The following is a 17,833-nucleotide window of genomic DNA, read 5'->3' on the forward strand; positions in this document are numbered from 1 at the left end:
TCGCCCCTGCGTCCCCTCAGTGGCCCCGAGTGGCCCCGAATGTCCCCAAATGTCCCCAAATGTCCCCAAATGTCCCCCCAGTGACCCGATTGATGTCCCCAATGTCCCCAATGTCCCCAAATGTCCCAAATGTCCCCAATGTCCCTGATGTCCCCAATGTCCCCAATGTCCCCAAATGTCCCCCCAGTGACCCCATTGATGTCCCCAATGTCCCCAATCCCCCCAATCCCCCCAATGTCCCCAATGTCCCCAAATGTCCCCAATGTCCCCAATGTCCCCAATCCCCCCAATGTCCCCATTGCTGTCCCTGATGTCCCCAATGTCCCCAATGTCCCCATTGCTGTCCCTGATGTCCCCAATGTCCCCAATGTCCCCTGGCTGTCCCCAATGTCCCCATTGCTGTCCCCTCTGTCCCCAGGGTTCTGTGCCCGCTGGCTGCCCGCTGGCACGGTGCCCGATGTCCCCAATGTCCCCAATGTCCCCCTGATGTCCCCAATGTCCCCAGTGCCCCCAATGATGTCCCCAATGTCCCCTGGCTGTCCCCAATGTCCCCAATGTCCCCAATCCCCCCGATGTCCCCAATGTCCCCAATGCCCCCAATGATGTCCCCAATGTCCCCTGGCTGTCCCCAGGGTTCTGTGCCCGCTGGCTGCCCGCTGGCACGGTGCCCCATGTCCCCAATGTCCCCAATGTCCCCAGGGTTCTGTGCCCGCTGGCTGCCCGCTGGCACGGTGCCCCATGTCCCCAATGTCCCCAATGTCCCCCTGATGTCCCCAATGTCCCCAGGGTTCTGTGCCCGCTGGCTGCCCCTGGCACGGTGCCCGATGTCCCCAATGATGCCCCCAATGTCCCCTCTGTCCCCAGGGTTCTGTGCCCGCTGGCTGCCCGCTGGCACGGTGGCTGATGTCCCCAATGTCCCCAATGTCCCCAGGGTTCTGTGCCCGCTGGCTGCCCGCTGGCACGGTGGCTGATGTCCCCAATGTCCCCAATGTCCCCAGGGTTCTGTGCCCGCTGGCTGCCCGCTGGCACGGTGGCCCCGGGCGCGCCGCCCGAGGCGCTGGCCGAGGTGGCCACCGGGCTCTGCTTCGCGGGGCTCGTGTCCCTCATCGACCCCCCCCGGGCCACCGTGCCCCAGGCCGTGCGCAAGTGCCGGACGGCCGGGATCCGGGTAGGGACACCGGGGACACCGGGGGGATTGGGGACACCGGGGACACCGGGGACACCGGGGGGATTGGGGACAGCGGGGACACCGGGGACACTGGGGACACCGGGGGGATTGGGGACAGCGGGGACACCGGGGACACCGGGGGGACTGGGGGGATTGGGGACACCGGGGGGACTGGGGACATTGGGGACACCGGGGACAGCGGGGACACCGGGGGGATTGGGGGGATTGGGGACATTGGGGACACCGGGGGGACTGGGGGGACCAGGGACACCGGGGGGATTGGGGACACCGGGGACACCGGGGGGACTGGGGACAGCGGGGGGATTGGGGGGATTGGGAACAGCGGGGGGATTGGGGACAGCGGGGACACCGGGGACACCGGCAGGATTGGGGACATTGGGGACACTGGGGACACCGGGGACACCGGGGGGATTGGGGACAGCGGGGGAATTGGGGGGATTGGGAACAGCGGGGGGATTGGGGACAGCGGGGACAGTGGGGACACTGGGGGAATTGGGGGGATTTGGGACACCGGGGACACCGGGGACACCAGGGGGACTGGGGACAGCGGGGACAGCAGGGACATCGGGGACATTGGGGACACTGGGGGGATTGGGGGGATTGGGGACAGCGGGGGGATTGGGGACATCGGGGACAGAGGGGACACCGGGGGGATTGGGGGGATTGGGGACACCGGGGACATCAGGGGGATTGGGGACACTGGGGTGGAATGGGGACACTGGGGACACCGGGAACACTGGGGACATTGGGGACATCGGGGGGGATTGGGGACACCGGGGACATCGGGGGGATTGGGGGGATTGGGGACACTGGGGACATGGGGACAATGGGGACTGGGGACATCGGGGGGATTGGGGGGGAATGGGGACACTAGCGGGATTGGGGACACCAGGGGACACCAGCACAGGTGAGCCCCGCGGGTGGCACCAGCTCAGGTGGCACCAGCTCAGGTGGCACCAGCACAGGTGAGCCCCGCGGGTGGCACCAGCTCAGGTGGCACCAGCTCAGGTGGCACCAGCTCAGGTGAGCCCCGCGGGTGGCACCAGCTCAGGTGAGCCCCGCGGGTGGCACCAGCACAGGTGGCACCAGCTCAGGTGGCACCAGCACAGGTGAGCCCCGCGGGTGGCACCAGCTCAGGTGGCACCAGCTCAGGTGGCAGCAGCTCAGGTGTGCCCCGCGGGTGGCACCGGCTCAGGTGGCACCAGCGCAGGTGGCAGCAGCTCAGGTGTGCCCCGCGGGTGGCACTGGCTCAGGTGGCACCAGCGCAGGTGGCAGCAGCTCAGGTGTGCCCCGCAGGTGATCATGGTCACAGGTGACCACCCGGTGACGGCCAAGGCCATCGCGGCCGCCGTGGGAATCATCTCGGAGGGCAGCGAGACCCCCGAGGACGTGGCCGCGCGCCTGCACCTGCCCCTCGAGCAGGTGGAGCCCAGGTGAGGCCGCGGGCGCAGCACAGGGGTGGCACAGCTGGCACGGGGGGGACAGGTGTGGCACAGGGACAGGTGTGGCACAGGTGGCATGGGGGGGACAGGTGTGGCACAGGGACAGGTGTGGCACAGGTGGCACGGGGGGGACAGGGGTGCCACAGGTGCCCAGGTGTGAGACAGGTGTGGCACAGGGACAGGTGTGGCACAGCTGGCACAGGGGGGGACAGGTGTGGGACAGGGGTGCCACAGGTGCCCAGGTGTGAGACAGGTGTGGGACAGGGACGGGGGTGGCACAGGTGGCACGGGGATGGCATGGGGGGGGACAGGTGTGGCACAGGGGTGGGACAGATGCCCAGGTGTGTCACCTGCCAGGCAGGTGTGACAGGTGCCCAGGTGTGGCACAGGGGTGGCACAGGTATGGGACAGGTGTCTCAGGTTTATCCCAGGTAACTCAGGTGTGTCACAGGTAACTCAGGTGTATCTCAGGTGTGTCTCAGGTGTGTCTCAGGTGTGTCCCAGGTAACTCAGGTGTGTCCCAGGTAACTCAGGTGTGTCTCAGGTGTGTCTCAGGTGTGTCTCAGGTGTGTCCCAGGTAACTCAGGTGTGTCACAGGTAACTCAGTGTGTCTCAGGTGTGTCCCAGGTAACTCAGGTGTGTCACAGGTAACTCAGGTGTGTCACAGGTAACTCAGGTGTGTCTCAGGTGTGTCCCAGGTAACTCAGGTGTGTCCCAGGTAACTCAGGTGTGTCTCAGGTGTGTCCCAGGTAACTCAGGTGTGTCCCAGGTAACTCAGGTGTGTCACAGGTAACTCAGGTGTGTCTCAGGTGTATCACAGGTAACTCAGGTGTATCTCAGGTAACTCAGGTGTATCACAGGTAACTCAGGTGTGTCCCAGGTAACTCAGGTGTGTCTCCCAGGCAGGCGCGGGCGCGCGTGGTCACTGGCCCCGAGCTGGGGCTGATGTGAGTGTGTGACACAGGTAACTCAGGTGTGTCTCAGGTGTGTCACAGGTGTGTCACAGGTAACTCAGGTGTGTCTCAGGTGTGTCCCAGGTAACTCAGGTGTGTCTCAGGTGTGTCTCAGGTGTGTCCCAGGTAACTCAGGTGTGTTCCCAGGCAGGCGCGGGCGCGCGTGGTCACCGGCCCCGAGCTGGGGCTGATGTGAGTGTGTGACACAGGTAACTCAGGTGTGTCCCAGGTGTGTCTCAGGTAACTCAGGTGTGACACAGGTAACTCAGGTGTGTCTCAGGTGTGTCTCACCTGTCCGCAGGCAGGCGCGGGCCCGCGTGGTCACCGGCCCCGAGCTGGGGCTGATATGTGTGTGTGTGTCCCAGGTAACTCAGGTGTGTCACAGGTAACTCAGGTGTGTCACAGGTGTGTCCCAGGTAACTCAGGTGTGTCACAGGTAACTCAGGTGTGTCACAGGTAACTCAGGTGTGTCTCACCTGTCCGCAGGCAGGCGCGGGCCCGCGTGGTCACCGGCCCCGAGCTGGGGCTGATGTGAGTGTGTGACACAGGTAACTCAGGTGTGTCCCAGGTGTGTCTCAGGTAACTCAGGTGTGACACAGGTAACTCAGGTGTGTCCCAGGTGTGTCTCAGGTAACTCAGGTGTGTTCCCAGGCAGGCGCGGGCGCGCGTGGTCACCGGCCCCGAGCTGGGGCTGATGTGAGTGTGTGACACAGGTAACTCAGGTGTGTCTCAGGTGTGTCCCAGGTAACTCAGGTGTGACACAGGTAACTCAGGTGTGTTCCCAGGCAGGCGCGGGCGCGCGTGGTCACCGGCCCCGAGCTGGGGCTGATGTGTGTGTGTGACACAGGTAACTCAGGTGTGACACAGGTAACTCAGGTGTGTCCCAGGTAACTCAGGTGTGTCTCACCTGTCCGCAGGCAGGCGCGGGCCCGCGTGGTCACCGGCCCCGAGCTGGGGCTGATGTGAGTGTGTGACACAGGTAACTCAGGTGTGTCTCAGGTGTATCACAGGTAACTCAGGTGTGTCACAGGTAACTCAGGTGTGTCTCACCTGTCCGCAGGCAGGCGCGGGCCCGCGTGGTCACCGGCCCCGAGCTGGGGCTGATGTGAGTGTGTGACACAGGTAACTCAGGTGTGTCCCAGGTAACTCAGGTGTGTCTCAGGTGTGTCCCAGGTAACTCAGGTGTGTCTCAGGTGTGTCTCACCTGTCCGCAGGCAGGCGCGGGCCCGCGTGGTCACCGGCCCCGAGCTGGGGCTGATGTGAGTGTGTGACACAGGTAACTCAGGTGTGTCTCAGGTGTGTCACAGGTAACTCAGGTGTGTCTCAGGTAACTCAGGTGTGTTCCCAGGCAGGCGCGGGCCCGCGTGGTCACCGGCCCCGAGCTGGCCGCGCTGGCCCCGGGCGCTCTCGAGGAGCTGCTCCGGAGCCACCCCGAGATGGTTTTTGCTCGGACGTCGCCGCAGCAGAAATTGGTCATCGTGGAGAGCTGCCAGCGCCTGGTGGGCACACCTGGGCGCACCTGGGCACACCTGGGCACACCTGGGCACACCTGGGCACACCTGGGGGTGTCCCCAATGTGCCTGATGTCCCCAGTGTCCTCAATGTCCGCAGAAATCCTCAAAAAATCGACAAAAAATGGCCAAAAATGCCCAAAAAATCCCCAAAAAGTGCCCCAAAATATCACCCAAAAATCCCCCAAATATTTCCCAGCAAATCACCCGAAAATACCCCCAAAAACTGCAAAAAAAAGAAAAAATTTTCCCCAAATCCCCCCAAAAATTCCCCAAAAATCCTTCAAAAAATGGCCAAAAAAATCCCCCACAAAACCCCCCAGAATATCCAAAAAAATCTTCAAAAAAATCCCGAAAAATCCCCCCCCAAAATAAAAAAAATCTCAAAAATCCTCAAAAAAGCCCTAAATCTCCCAAAAAAACCTTAAAAATCCAAAAGAATCCCCAAAACATCCCCCGAAAAAATCCCTAAAAATCCCCAACCCCCTCAATGTCCCAAGTATCTCAAAAATCCCCAAAAATCCCCCCAAAAATCCCCAAAAAATCTCAAAAAAATCTCCAAAAATCCCAAAAAATCCCCAAAAATCCCCAAAAATCCCCCAAAATCTCCAAAAATCCCCAAATGTCCCCAATCCCCAATTTCCCACCTTTTCCCCCATTTCTTGGCCATTTTTTGACCAATTTTCACCAAATTTTAAGATTTTTCCCCATTTCCCCCATTTCCCCCATTTTTTCACCCAATTTTCAAGAAATTTTTACATTTTTCCCCCATTTTTTCCCATTTCCCCCCAATTTTCCCCCATTTCCCCCATTTTTCCCATTTTTTCACCCAATTTTCACCAAATTTTCCCATTTTCCCCATTTTTCCCCCCTTTTCCCCCGTTTTTTTCCCCATTTCCCCCCAATTTTCCCCATTTTTTCACCCATTTTTCACCAAATTTTTACCTTTTTTCCCCAATTTTCCCCCTTTCCCCCTTTTTCCCCCCATTTTTCACCATTTTCCCCATTTTTTTCCGTTTTTCCCCCTTTTTTCCCCATTTTTCCCGTTTTTTCCCCGTTTTTTCCCCGTTTTTTCCCCGTTTTTCCCCTTTTTCCCCCTTTTTCCCCATTTTTACCCTTCCCCCCCCATTTTTCCCCATTTTTCCCTGTTTTTCCTCATTTTCCCCATTTTCCCCCATTTTTTCACTCATTTTCCCCATTTTTCCCGTTTTTCCCCATTTCCCCATTTCCCCATTTTCCCCATTTTTCCCCATTTTTCCCATTTTTTTCCCCTGTTTTTTCACCAAATTTCCCCATTTTTCCCATTTTCCCCATTTTCCCCATTTTCCCCATTTTCCCCAATTTCCCCCATTTTTCCCCATTTTCCCAATTTTCCCATTTCCCCCATTTTTTCACTAATTTCCCCCATTTCCCCCATTTCCCCCCCATTTTCCCCATTTTCCCCATTTTTCCCGTTTTTCCCGTTTTTCCCGTTTTTCCCCGTTTTTCCCCATTTTTTCCCCCATTTTTCCCCATTTCCCCCATTTTCCCCATTTTCCCCCCATTTTCCCCCATTTTTCCCTTTTTTTCCCCATTTTTTCACTCATTTTTCCCCATTTTTCCCCATTTCCCCATTTTCCCCATTTTTTCCCCATTTTCCCCATTTTCCCCATTTTTCCCCATTTTCCCCATTTTCCCCATTTTCCCCCATTTTTCCCCATTTTCCCCATTTTCCCCCATTTTCCCCATTTTTCCCCATTTTCCCCATTTTCCCCCATTTTTCCCCATTTTCCCCATTTTTCCCCATTTTCCCCCGTTTTTCCCGTTTTCCCCATTTTCCCCATTTTCCCCATTTTTCACTCATTTTTCCCCATTTTCCCCATTTTTCCCCATTTCCCCGTTTCCCCCCGTTCCCGCCCGCTCTCCCGCAGGGCGCCATCGTGGCGGTGACAGGTGACGGCGTCAACGACTCACCTGCGCTGAAGAAAGCCGACATCGGCGTGGCCATGGGCGTGGCCGGCTCCGACGCCGCCAAGAACGCGGCCGACATGATCCTGCTGGACGACAACTTCGCCTCCATCGTCACCGGCGTGGAGCAAGGTGAGCCACCTGCACAGGTGGGACAGGTGAGACAGGTGAGACAGGTGTGCTGAGAGCACCTGCACAGGTGAGACAGGTGAGACAGGTGAGACAGGTGAGATATGGACAGGTGAGACATGATCCTGCTGGACGACAACTTCGCCTCCATCGTCACCGGCGTGGAGCAAGGTGAGCCACCTGCACAGGTGAGACAGGTGAGATATGGACAGGTGGGACAGGTGAGACAGGTGAGATATGGACAGGTGAGACATGATCCTGCTGGACGACAACTTCGCCTCCATCGTCACCGGCGTGGAGCAAGGTGAGCCACCTGCACAGGTGGGACAGGTGAGACAGGTGTGCTGAGAGCACCTGCACAGGTGAGACAGGTGAGACAGGTGAGACAGGTGAGATAGGGACAGGTGAGATAGGGACAGGTGAGACAGGTGAGACATGATCCTGCTGGACGACAACTTCGCCTCCATCGTCACCGGCGTGGAGCAAGGTGAGCCACCTGCACAGGTGAGACAGGTGAGACAGGTGAGACAGGTGAGATATGGACAGGTGGGACAGGTGAGACAGGTGAGATATGGACAGGTGGGACATGATCCTGCTGGACGACAACTTCGCCTCCATCGTCACCGGCGTGGAGCAAGGTGAGCCACCTGCACAGGTGAGACAGGTGAGACATGGACAGGTGAGACAGGTGTGCTGAGAACACCTGCACAGGTGAGACAGGTGAGACAGGTGAGATATGGACAGGTGGGACAGGTGTGACAGGTGGGATATGGACAGGTGAGACAGGTGAGACAGGTGAGATAGGGACAGGTGAGATATGGACAGGTGGGACAGGTGAGACAGGTGAGGAGAAAGGTGGGACAGGTGGGACACCTGGGCTCTCACACACCTGAGTCGTTCCCACACCTGTCCCGCTCACCTGTTGCACTCACCTGTCCCACTCACCTGAGCCATTCCCTCACCTGTCCCCACTCACCTGTCCCGCTCACCTGTCCGGCTCACCTGTCCCACTCACCTGTGGCTCTCACCTGTCCCGCTCACCTGAGCCATTTGCTCACCTGTCCCACTCACCTGTCCCATTCCCTCACCTGTCCCCACTCACCTGTCCTGCTCACCTGTGGCTCTCACCTGTGGCGCTCACCTGTCCCTCTCACCTGTCCGGCTCACCTGTCCCTCTCACCTGTCCGGCTCACCTGTGGCTCTCACCTGTCTGGCTCACCTGTCCCATTCTCTCACCTGTTGCTCTCACCTGTCCGGCTCACCTGTCCCACTCACCTGTCCCATTCCCTCACCTGTCCCGCTCACCTGTCCCATTCCCTCACCTGTCCCATTCCCTCACCTGTCCCGCTCACCTGTGGCTCTCACCTGTCCGGCTCACCTGTCCCACTCACCTGTCCCGCTCACCTGTCCGGCTCACCTGTTGCTCTCACCTGTCCGGCTCACCTGTCCCATTCCCTCACCTGTCCGGCTCACCTGTCCCATTCCCTCACCTGTCCGGCTCACCTGTCCCGCTCACCTGTCCGGCTCACCTGTCCCATTCCCTCACCTGTGGCTCTCACCTGTCCGGCTCACCTGTCCCGCTCACCTGTGGCTCTCACCTGTCCGGCTCACCTGCGCCCCGCCCAGGCCGGCTGATCTTCGACAACCTGAAGAAGTCCATCGCGTACACGCTGACCAAGAACATTCCGGAGCTGGCGCCGTACCTGGTCTACATCACGGCCAGCGTGCCCCTCCCCCTGGGCTGCATCACCATCCTCTTCATCGAGCTCTGCACCGACATCGTGAGCGCACCTGGGCACACCTGGGCACACCTGGGGGCAGCTGGGCACACCTGGGAACGCACCTGGGCACACCTGGGCACACCTGGGAACACACCTGGGCACACCTGGGAACACACCTGGGCACACCTGGGGGCACCTGGGCACACCTGGGCACACCTGGGCGCACCTGGGCACACCTGGGCACACCTGGGCACACCTGGGGGCACCTGGGAACACACCTGGGAACACACCTGGGCACACCTGGGCACACCTGGGAACACACCTGGGCACACCTGGGGGCACCTGGGCACACCTGGGCACACCTGGGCACACCTGGGCACACCTGGGAACACACCTGGGGGCACCTGGGAACAGTTATAACACACCTGGGGGCACCTGGGCACACCTGGGGGCACCTGGGGGCACCTGGGCACACCTGGGCACACACCTGGGGCACCTGGGAACACACCTGGGCACACCTGGGGCATACCTGGGGGCAGTTAGACCACACCTGGGCACACCTGGGGGCACCTGGGAACAGTTATATCACAGCTGGGGGCACCTGGGAACACACCTGGGCACACCTGGGGCACCTGGGGGCAGTTATAGCACACCTGGGCACACCTGGGAAGAGTTATAACAGACCTGGGCACCTGGGAACACACCTGGGGCACCTGGGGCACACCTGGGAACACCTGGGAACACACCTGGGCGCACCTGGGACTCACCTGAGCCCCTCAGAGCCCAGTTCTGGGGCGTCCCAGGTGTTCCACGCCCAGGTGCCGCCGATCTTTCTCACCTGCCCGGGGCGGGGCCGGGGCGCGGTGGGCGTGGCCGGGGCGCCTCGGCCGGCCCCGCCCCTCACCTGGGCGCACCTGCGCAGTTCCCGTCGGTGTCGCTGGCCTACGAGCGCGCCGAGAGCGACATCATGCACCTGCGGCCGCGCGACCCCCGGCGCGACCGCCTGGTCAACGAGCCCCTGGCGGCCTACTCCTACTTCCAGATAGGTGAGAGGCGCACCTGGGCAGGTGTGATCTGCACCTGTGCTGCTCACCTGGGCAGGTGTGATCTGCACCTGTGCTGCTCACCTGGGCAGGTGTGATCCGCACCTGGGCGCTCACCTGGGCAGGTGTGATCCGCACCTGGGCGCTCACCTGGGCAGGTGTGATCTGCACCTGTGCTGCTCACCTGGGCAGGTGTGATCTGCACCTGTGCTGCTCACCTGGGCAGGTGTGATCCGCACCTGGGCGCTCACCTGGGCAGGTGTGATCCGCACCTGGGCGCTCACCTGGGCAGGTGTGATCCGCACCTGGGCCCCTCACCTGGGCAGGTGTGATCCGCACCTGGGCACTCACCTGGGCGCTCACCTGGGCAGGTGTGATCCGCACCTGGGCGCTCACCTGGGCAGGTGTGATCCGCACCTGGGCCCCTCACCTGGGCAGGTGTGCTGCGCACCTGGGCACGCACCTGGGCAGGTGTGATCCGCACCTGGGCGCTCACCTGGGCACGCACCTGGGCGCTCACCTGGGCAGGTGTGATCCGCACCTGGGCCCCTCACCTGGGCAGGTGTGATCGGCACCTGGGCGCTCACCTGGGCAGGTGTGATCGGCACCTGGGCGCTCACCTGGGCAGGTGTGATCCGCACCTGGGCGCTCACCTGGGCAGGTGTGATCCGCACCTGGGCGCTCACCTGGGCGCTCACCTGGGCAGGTGTGATCGGCACCTGGGCACTCACCTGGGCAGGTGTGATCCCTCACCTGTCTCTTTCCTGTCCCTCACCAGTGCAGGTGTGATCCCTCACCTGTGCTCACCTGCGCAGGTGTGATCCCTCCCCTCTCAGCTGTCCCTCACCTGTGCTCCCCTGTCCCTCCCCTGTCCCTCACCTGTCCCTCACCTGTACTCACCTGCGCAGGTGTGATCCCTCCCCTGTCTCTCACCTGTGCCCACCTGTGCAGGTGTGATCCCTCACCTGTGATCCCTCTCCTGTCTCTCACCTGTGCCCACCTGTGCAGGTGTGATCCCTCACCTGTGATCCCTCTCCTGTCTCTCACCTGTGCCCACCTGTGCAGGTGTGATCCCTCACCTGTCTCTCCCCTGTCCCTCACCTGTGATCCCTCACCTGTCCCTCACCTGTGCTCACCTGTGCAGGTGTGATCCCTCCCCTGTGCTCACCTGTGCTCACCTGTGCAGGTGTGATCTCTCACCTGTGCTCACCTGCGCAGGTGTGATCCCTCCCCTGTCCCTCACCTGTGCTCACCTGCGCAGGTGCGATCTCTCCCTTGTCCCTCACCTGTGCTTACCTGTGCAGGTGTGATCCCTCACCTGTCCCTCACCTGCGCAGGTGTGATCCCTCACCTGTGCTCACCTGTGCAGGTGTGATCCCTCCCCTGTCCCTCACCTGTGCTCACCTGTGCAGGTGTGATCCCTCCCCTGTCCCTCACCTGTGCTCACCTGTGCAGGTGTGATCCCTCACCTGTCCCTCACCTGTGCCCACCTGCGCAGGTGTGATCCCTCACCTGTCCCTCACCTGTGCTCACCTGTGCAGGTGTGATCCCTCACCTGTCCCTCACCTGTGCCCACCTGTGCAGGTGTGATCCCTCACCTGTCCCTCACCTGTGCTCACCTGCGCAGGTGTGATCCCTCACCTGTGCCCACCTGTGCAGGTGTGATCCCTCACCTGTCTCTCACCTGTGCTCACCTGCGCAGGTGTGATCCCTCCCGTGTCTCTCAGCTGTCCCTCACCTGTCCCTCACCTGTGCTCACCTGCGCAGGTGTGATGCAGTCTCTGGCGGGGTTCACGGATTACCTGGTGGCGCTGGCGCAGGAGGGCTGGTGGCCGCTGCTGCTGCTGGGGCTGCGCCCGCGCTGGGAGGACGCGCACGAGCAGGAGCTGCAGGACAGCTACGGCCAGCAGTGGGTGCGGCACCTGGGCACACCTGGGCGCACCTGGGCACACCTGGGCACACCTGGGCACACCTGGGCACACCTGGGGGAAGGGAAATGGGGAAAAATGGTGAAAATTGGGGGGAATTTGGTGAAAATAGGAGGATTTGGGCACACCTGGGCACACCTGGGCACACCTGGGCGCACCTGGGGCACCTGGGCACACCTGGGCACACCTGGGCACACCTGGGCGGCACCTGGGGGAAGGGAAATGGGAAAGAAATGGTGAAAATTGGGGGGAATTTGGTGAAAATTGGGGGGAAATTGGTGAAAATGGGAGGATTTGGGCTCACCTGGGCACACCTGGGCACACCTGGGCACACCTGGGCACACCTGGGGGAAGGGAAATGGGGAAAAAATGGTGAAAATTGGGGGGAATTTGGTGAAAATAGGAGGATTTGGGCACACCTGGGCACACCTGGGCACACCTGGGCGCACCTGGGCGCACCTGGGCACACCTGGGCACACCTGGGCGGCACCTGGGGGCAGGGAAATGGGGAAAAAAGGCAAAAATTGAGGGGAAATTGGGGCGAAATCAATAAAAATGGGTGAGTTTGGGCTCACCTGGACACACCTGGGCTCACCTGAGGGCACACCTGGGCACACCTGGGGGCAGGGAAATGGGGAAAATGGCAAAAACTGGGGGGAAATTGGGGGGAAATCGATGAAAATGGGCAAATTTGGGCACACCTGGGCTCACCTGGGCTCACCTGGGCGCACCCGGGCTCACCTGGGCGCTCCTGGGCACACCTGGGGGAAGGGAAACGGGCGAGAAACAGTGAAAATTAGGGAGAAATTGGTGAAAATTGGGGGGAAATTGGTGAAAATGGGAGGATTTGGGCTCACCTGGGCTCACCTGGGCTCACCCGGGCACACCTGGGCTCACCTGGCGGCGCCGTGCCCCCGCAGACGTTCGCGCAGCGCAGGTACCAGCAGTACACCTGCTACACCGTGTTCTTCATCAGCATCGAGGTGTGCCAGATCGCCGACGTGCTGATCCGCAAGACGCGCCGGCTCTCCCTGCTGCAGCAGGGGCTCTTCCGGTACACCTGGGCACACCTGGGCACACCTGGGCACACCTGGGCGCACCTGGGGGAGGGGACACGGGGAAAAACAGCAAAAATTGGGGAGAAATTGGTGAAAATTTGGGGGAAATCGGTGAAAATTTGGGGAAAATCGGTGAAAATTGGAGATTTTGGGCTCACCTGGGCTCACCTGGGCACACCTGGGCGCACCTGGGGAGGGGAAATGGGGAAAAAAAGACAAAAATTGGGGAGAAATCGGTGAAAATTTGGGGGAAATCGGTGAAAATTGGAGATTTTTGGCGCACCTGGGCACACCTGGGCACACCTGGGCACACCTGGGCACACCTGGACACACCTGGGGAGGGGACACGGGGAAAAAATGGCGGAAATTGGGGGAAAATCGGTGAAAATTTGGGGGACATCGGTGAAAATTGGAGATTTTGGGCTCACCTGGGCACACCTGGGCTCACCTGGGCGCACCTGGGGACAGGTGTGAGATGGCACAGGTGTGGAGCACAGGTGACACAGGCTGGACAGGTGTTCCAGCTGTTGTCACAGGTGGCACAGGTGATGCAGGTAACAGCTCATACAGGTGACACAGGTGACACAGGTGTTAGCTCAGGTATCAGGTGTCACAGGTGACACAGGTGTCAGATCACACAGGTGACACAGGTCACACAGGTGTTAGCACAGGTATCAGGTCACACAGGTATCACAGGAGACACAGGTAACACAGGTGTTAGCACAGGTAACACAGGTGTGCTTTCAGGAACCGCACGCTGCTGGTGGCCATCGTGTTCCAGGTGTCACAGGTGTTAGCACAGGTGTCACAGGTGTCACAGGTGTCACAGGTGTTAGCACAGGTGTTAGCACAGGTATCAGGTGTCACAGGTGACACAGGTGTGTCCCGCAGGAACCGCACGCTGCTGGTGGCCATCGTGTTCCAGGTGTCACAGGTGTCACAGGTGTTACAGGTGTTAGCACAGGTGTCAGGTGTCACAGGTGTCACAGGTGTTACAGGTGTTAGCACAGGTGTCAGGTGTCACAGGTGTCACAGGTGTTACAGGTGTTAGCACAGGTATCAGGTGTCACAGGTGACACAGGTTTCACAGGTGTGTGACACAGGTGTGCTTTCAGGAACCGTACACTGCTGGTGGCCATCGTGTTCCAGGTGTCACAGGTGTTATCACAGGTGTCACAGGTGTCACAGGTGTTAGCACAGGTAACACAGGTGTGTCCCACAGGAACCGCACGCTGCTGGTGGCCATCGTGTTCCAGGTGTGCATCGGCTGCTTCCTCTGCTACTGCCCGGGGATGCCCAACATCTTCAACTTCATGCCCATCAGGTGAGCCCGCGCACCTGGGCACCGCCCAGACACACCTGGGAACTGCCCGCGCACCTGGGCACCGCCCAGACACACCTGGGCACACCTGGGCACCGCCTCAGGCGCACCTGGGCACCGCCCAAACACACCTGGGCACCGCCTGAACACACCTGGGGACACCTGGGCACCGCCCAAACACACCTGAGCACCGCCTCAGGCGCACCTGGGCACTGCCCAAACACACCTGAGCACTGCCTGAACACACCTGGGCACCGCCCGCGCACCTGGGAACTGCCCAAAAACACCTGGGCACACCTGGGCACCGCCCGCGCACCTGGGCGCTGCCCGAACACACCTGGGCACCGCCCCAGGCGCACCTGGGCACTGCCCAAACACCTGGGCGCACCTGGGCACACCTGGGTGCAGCGGGCTCACCTGCCCAGGTGTGCGCCCAGGTTCCAGTGGTGGTTGGGGCACAGCTGGGCGCACCTGGGCGCACCTGGGCGCAGCGGGGTCACCTGCCCAGGTGTGCCCCCAGGTTCCAGTGGTGGTTGGGGCACACCTGGGCACACCTGGGCGCACCTGGGCGCAGCGGGCTCACCTGCCCAGGTGTGCCCCCAGGTTCCAGTGGTGGTTGGTGCCGATGCCCTACGGGCTCCTCATCCTCGTCTACGACGAGATCCGGAAACTCGGCGTGAGGCGGCACCCGGGCAGTGAGTGACACACCTGGGCACACCTGGGCACACCTGGGCACACCTGGGGGCACCTGGGCACACCTGGGGACATCTGGGGACACCTGGGGACATCTGGGTGCAAACCTGGACACACCTGCGGGCACCTGCGGGCACCTGGGCACACCTGGGAGCACCTGAGGGCACCTGACGGCACCTGGGGGCAAACCTGGGCGCACCTGGGCACACCTGGGGACACCTGGGCACACCTGGGGGCACCTGGGGACGCCTGGGGACACCTGGGCACACCTGGGCAAACCTGGGCACACCTGGGCACACCTGGGGGCACCTGGGCACACCTGGGCACACCTGGGGACATCTGGGCACACCTGGGGACACCTGGGGGCAGCTGAGGGCACCTGGGGACACCCGGGGGCACACCTGGGGACACCTGGGCACACCTGGGGGCACCTGGGGGCAGCTGAGGGCACCTGGGCACACCTGGGGGCACACCTGGGCACACCTGGGACACGCCCAGCACACCTGGGGGCTGCCCCACCCTCACCTGTCTGGGTTCTCTGCCCCACCCAGGTTGGTGGGATCGGGAGCTTTACTACTGAGAGGAACACCTGGGCACACCTGGGCACACCTGGGCACACCTGGGCACACCTGGGACCCTCCCTGGACACCTGGGGCACACCTGGGCACACCTGGGACCCTCCTTGGACCCTCCCTGGACACCTGGAGCTCACCTGGATCCTTCCTTGGACACCTGGGGCTCACCTGGGCACACCTGGGACCCTCCCTGAACACCTGGGCACACCTGGGCCACCTCCGTGGACCCTCCTGTGATACCTGAGACCCACCTGGGACCTCACCTGGATACCTGGGACCCACCTGGGAACCCCCTTGAACACCTGGAACCCACCTGGGACCTCACCTGGGACCCCCCTTGAACACCTGGAACCCACCTGGACACCTGGGACCTCACCTGGATACCTGGAACCCACCTGGGACCCACCTGGGACCTCACCTGGGACCCCCCTTGAACACCTGGGCCCCACCTGGGACCTCACCTGGACACCTGGGACCCACCCTGCACACCTGAGACCCACCTGGAACCCACCTGAGACTCACCTGTGACCCCCCCTTGAACACCTGGAACCCACCTGGGACCCCACCTGGATACCTGGGACTGACCTGGAACCCACCTGGGACCCACCCTGCACACCTGAGACCCACCTGGGACTCACCTGGGACCCCCCTTGAACACCTGGAACCCACCTGGGGCCTCACCTGGACACCTGGTACCCACCTGGGACCCACCTGAGACCTCACCTGGGACCTCACCTGGGATGTACCTGGGACCCGCCCTTGAACACCTGGAACCCACCTGGGACCCCACCTGGATACCTGGGACTGACCTGGAACCCACCTGGGACCCGCCCTGCACACCTGAGACCCACCTGGGACTCACCTGGGACCCCCCTTGAACACCTGGGACCCACCTGGGGCCTCACCTGGATACCTGAGACCCACCTGAGACCCACCTGGGACTCACCTGGGACCCACCTGAAACCCACCTGGGACCTGAGACCCACCTGGAACCCACCTGGGGCCTCACCTGGATACCTGGGACCCACCTGGGACCCACCTGAGACCCACCTGGGACCTGAGACCCACCTGGAACCCACCTGGGACCCTCCTTGAACACCTGGGACCACCCTTGGACCCCCCCCATGGACACCTGGAGCCCACCTGGGCCCCTCCCCCCCTCACCTGGACTCGATTCCCCCTCCCCCACCTCCCATCCACCCCTCCCCCACCCCCCAAATAAAGGCACAGGTGACTCGGCCAGGTGTGTCCAGGTGTGTTTATTGCTCGGGGTGGGGGAGGAGGGGCTGCAGGCGCACCTGGGCCACGCCCACTGCACACCTGGGAACGACTTACACACCTGGGCCACGCCCACTGCACACCTGGGAAGGGTTTACACACCTGGGCCACGCCCACTGCACACCTGGGAAGGGTTTACACACCTGGGCCACGCCCACTGCACACCTGGGAAGGGTTTACACACCTGGGCCACGCCCACTGCACACCTGGGACCCACCTGAGCCCCTCCCCCACACACCTGGACTCGATTCTTGGCTGCCCAACCCCCCCCAGTAAAGGCACAGGTGTGCCCAGGTGTGCCCAGGGCGGGGGCAGCAGGGGCACGGGCACACCTGGCACCCCAGTAACCGCACAGGTGACCCTGCCAGGTGTATCCACGTTCATCCAGGTGTATCCAGGTGTGCCCAGGTGTGCCAGGGCGGGGTCAGGATGGGCACAGGCACACCTGGCACCCCAATAATGGCACAGGTGACCCCTCCAGGTGTGTCTACATTCATCCAGGTGCCTCCAGGTGTGCCCAGGTGCCTCAGGGCGGGGTCAGGATGGGCACGGGCACACCTGGCACCCCAATAACGGCACAGGTGACCCCTCCAGGTGTATCCACGTCCATCCAGGTGTATCCAGGTGCCTCCAGGTGCCCCAGGTGTGCCCAGGGCGGGGTCAGGATGGGCACGGGCACACCTGGCACCCCAATAACGGCACAGGTGACTCTGCCAGGTGTGTCCAGGTGTGCCCACGTCCATCCAGGTGCATCCAGGTGTATCCAGGTGTGTCAGGGCGGGGTCAGGATGGGCACCAGCAGCCGCAGCGCCCCCGATAACGGCACAGGTGACCCCTCCAGGTGTATCCAGGTGTGCCCACGTTCATCCAGGTGCCTCCAGGTGTGCCCAGGTGGGTCAGGGCGGGGTCAGGATGGGCACGGGCACACCTGGCACCCCCAATAACGGCACAGGTGACCCCTCCAGGTGTGTCTACGTTCATCCAGGTGTATCCAGGTGTATCCAGATGTGCCCAGGTGTGCTCAGGGTGAGGTCAAGAGAGGCAC

The 17,833-nt window shown here is 61.7% G+C and overlaps 1 protein-coding gene and 1 long non-coding RNA gene across 2 annotated transcripts in view; one reads left to right on the forward strand and one right to left on the reverse strand.

Moving 5' to 3' along the window:
* The window catches only part of ATP4A (ATPase H+/K+ transporting subunit alpha), a 30,685-nt gene extending 14,467 nt beyond the window's left edge, over window positions 1-16,218 (forward strand). The window contains exons 13-23 of the mRNA XM_053969581.1: window positions 999-1,168; window positions 2,486-2,622; window positions 4,933-5,083; window positions 7,006-7,174; window positions 8,798-8,952; window positions 9,815-9,938; window positions 11,703-11,848; window positions 12,784-12,917; window positions 14,144-14,245; window positions 14,846-14,937; window positions 15,487-16,218. Coding sequence (XP_053825556.1) covers window positions 999-1,168; window positions 2,486-2,622; window positions 4,933-5,083; window positions 7,006-7,174; window positions 8,798-8,952; window positions 9,815-9,938; window positions 11,703-11,848; window positions 12,784-12,917; window positions 14,144-14,245; window positions 14,846-14,937; window positions 15,487-15,515 — 1,409 coding nt within the window. The 3' untranslated portion in view covers window positions 15,516-16,218. The remainder of the gene's footprint in view (window positions 1-998; window positions 1,169-2,485; window positions 2,623-4,932; window positions 5,084-7,005; window positions 7,175-8,797; window positions 8,953-9,814; window positions 9,939-11,702; window positions 11,849-12,783; window positions 12,918-14,143; window positions 14,246-14,845; window positions 14,938-15,486) is intronic.
* A 535-nt stretch (window positions 16,219-16,753) lies between these two features.
* LOC128803009 (uncharacterized) lies at window positions 16,754-17,515 on the reverse strand. The gene is made up of 2 exons (XR_008435612.1): window positions 16,891-17,515; window positions 16,754-16,830 (listed from the first exon to the last, which is right to left on the reverse strand). It is a non-coding gene; the product is annotated as an uncharacterized LOC128803009 (long non-coding RNA).
* Window positions 17,516-17,833: the final 318 nt, after the last annotated feature.

Source organism: Vidua macroura, unplaced genomic scaffold (genome assembly GCF_024509145.1).
Source record: "Vidua macroura isolate BioBank_ID:100142 unplaced genomic scaffold, ASM2450914v1 whyUn_scaffold_254, whole genome shotgun sequence".
NCBI lineage: Eukaryota > Metazoa > Chordata > Aves > Passeriformes > Viduidae > Vidua > Vidua macroura.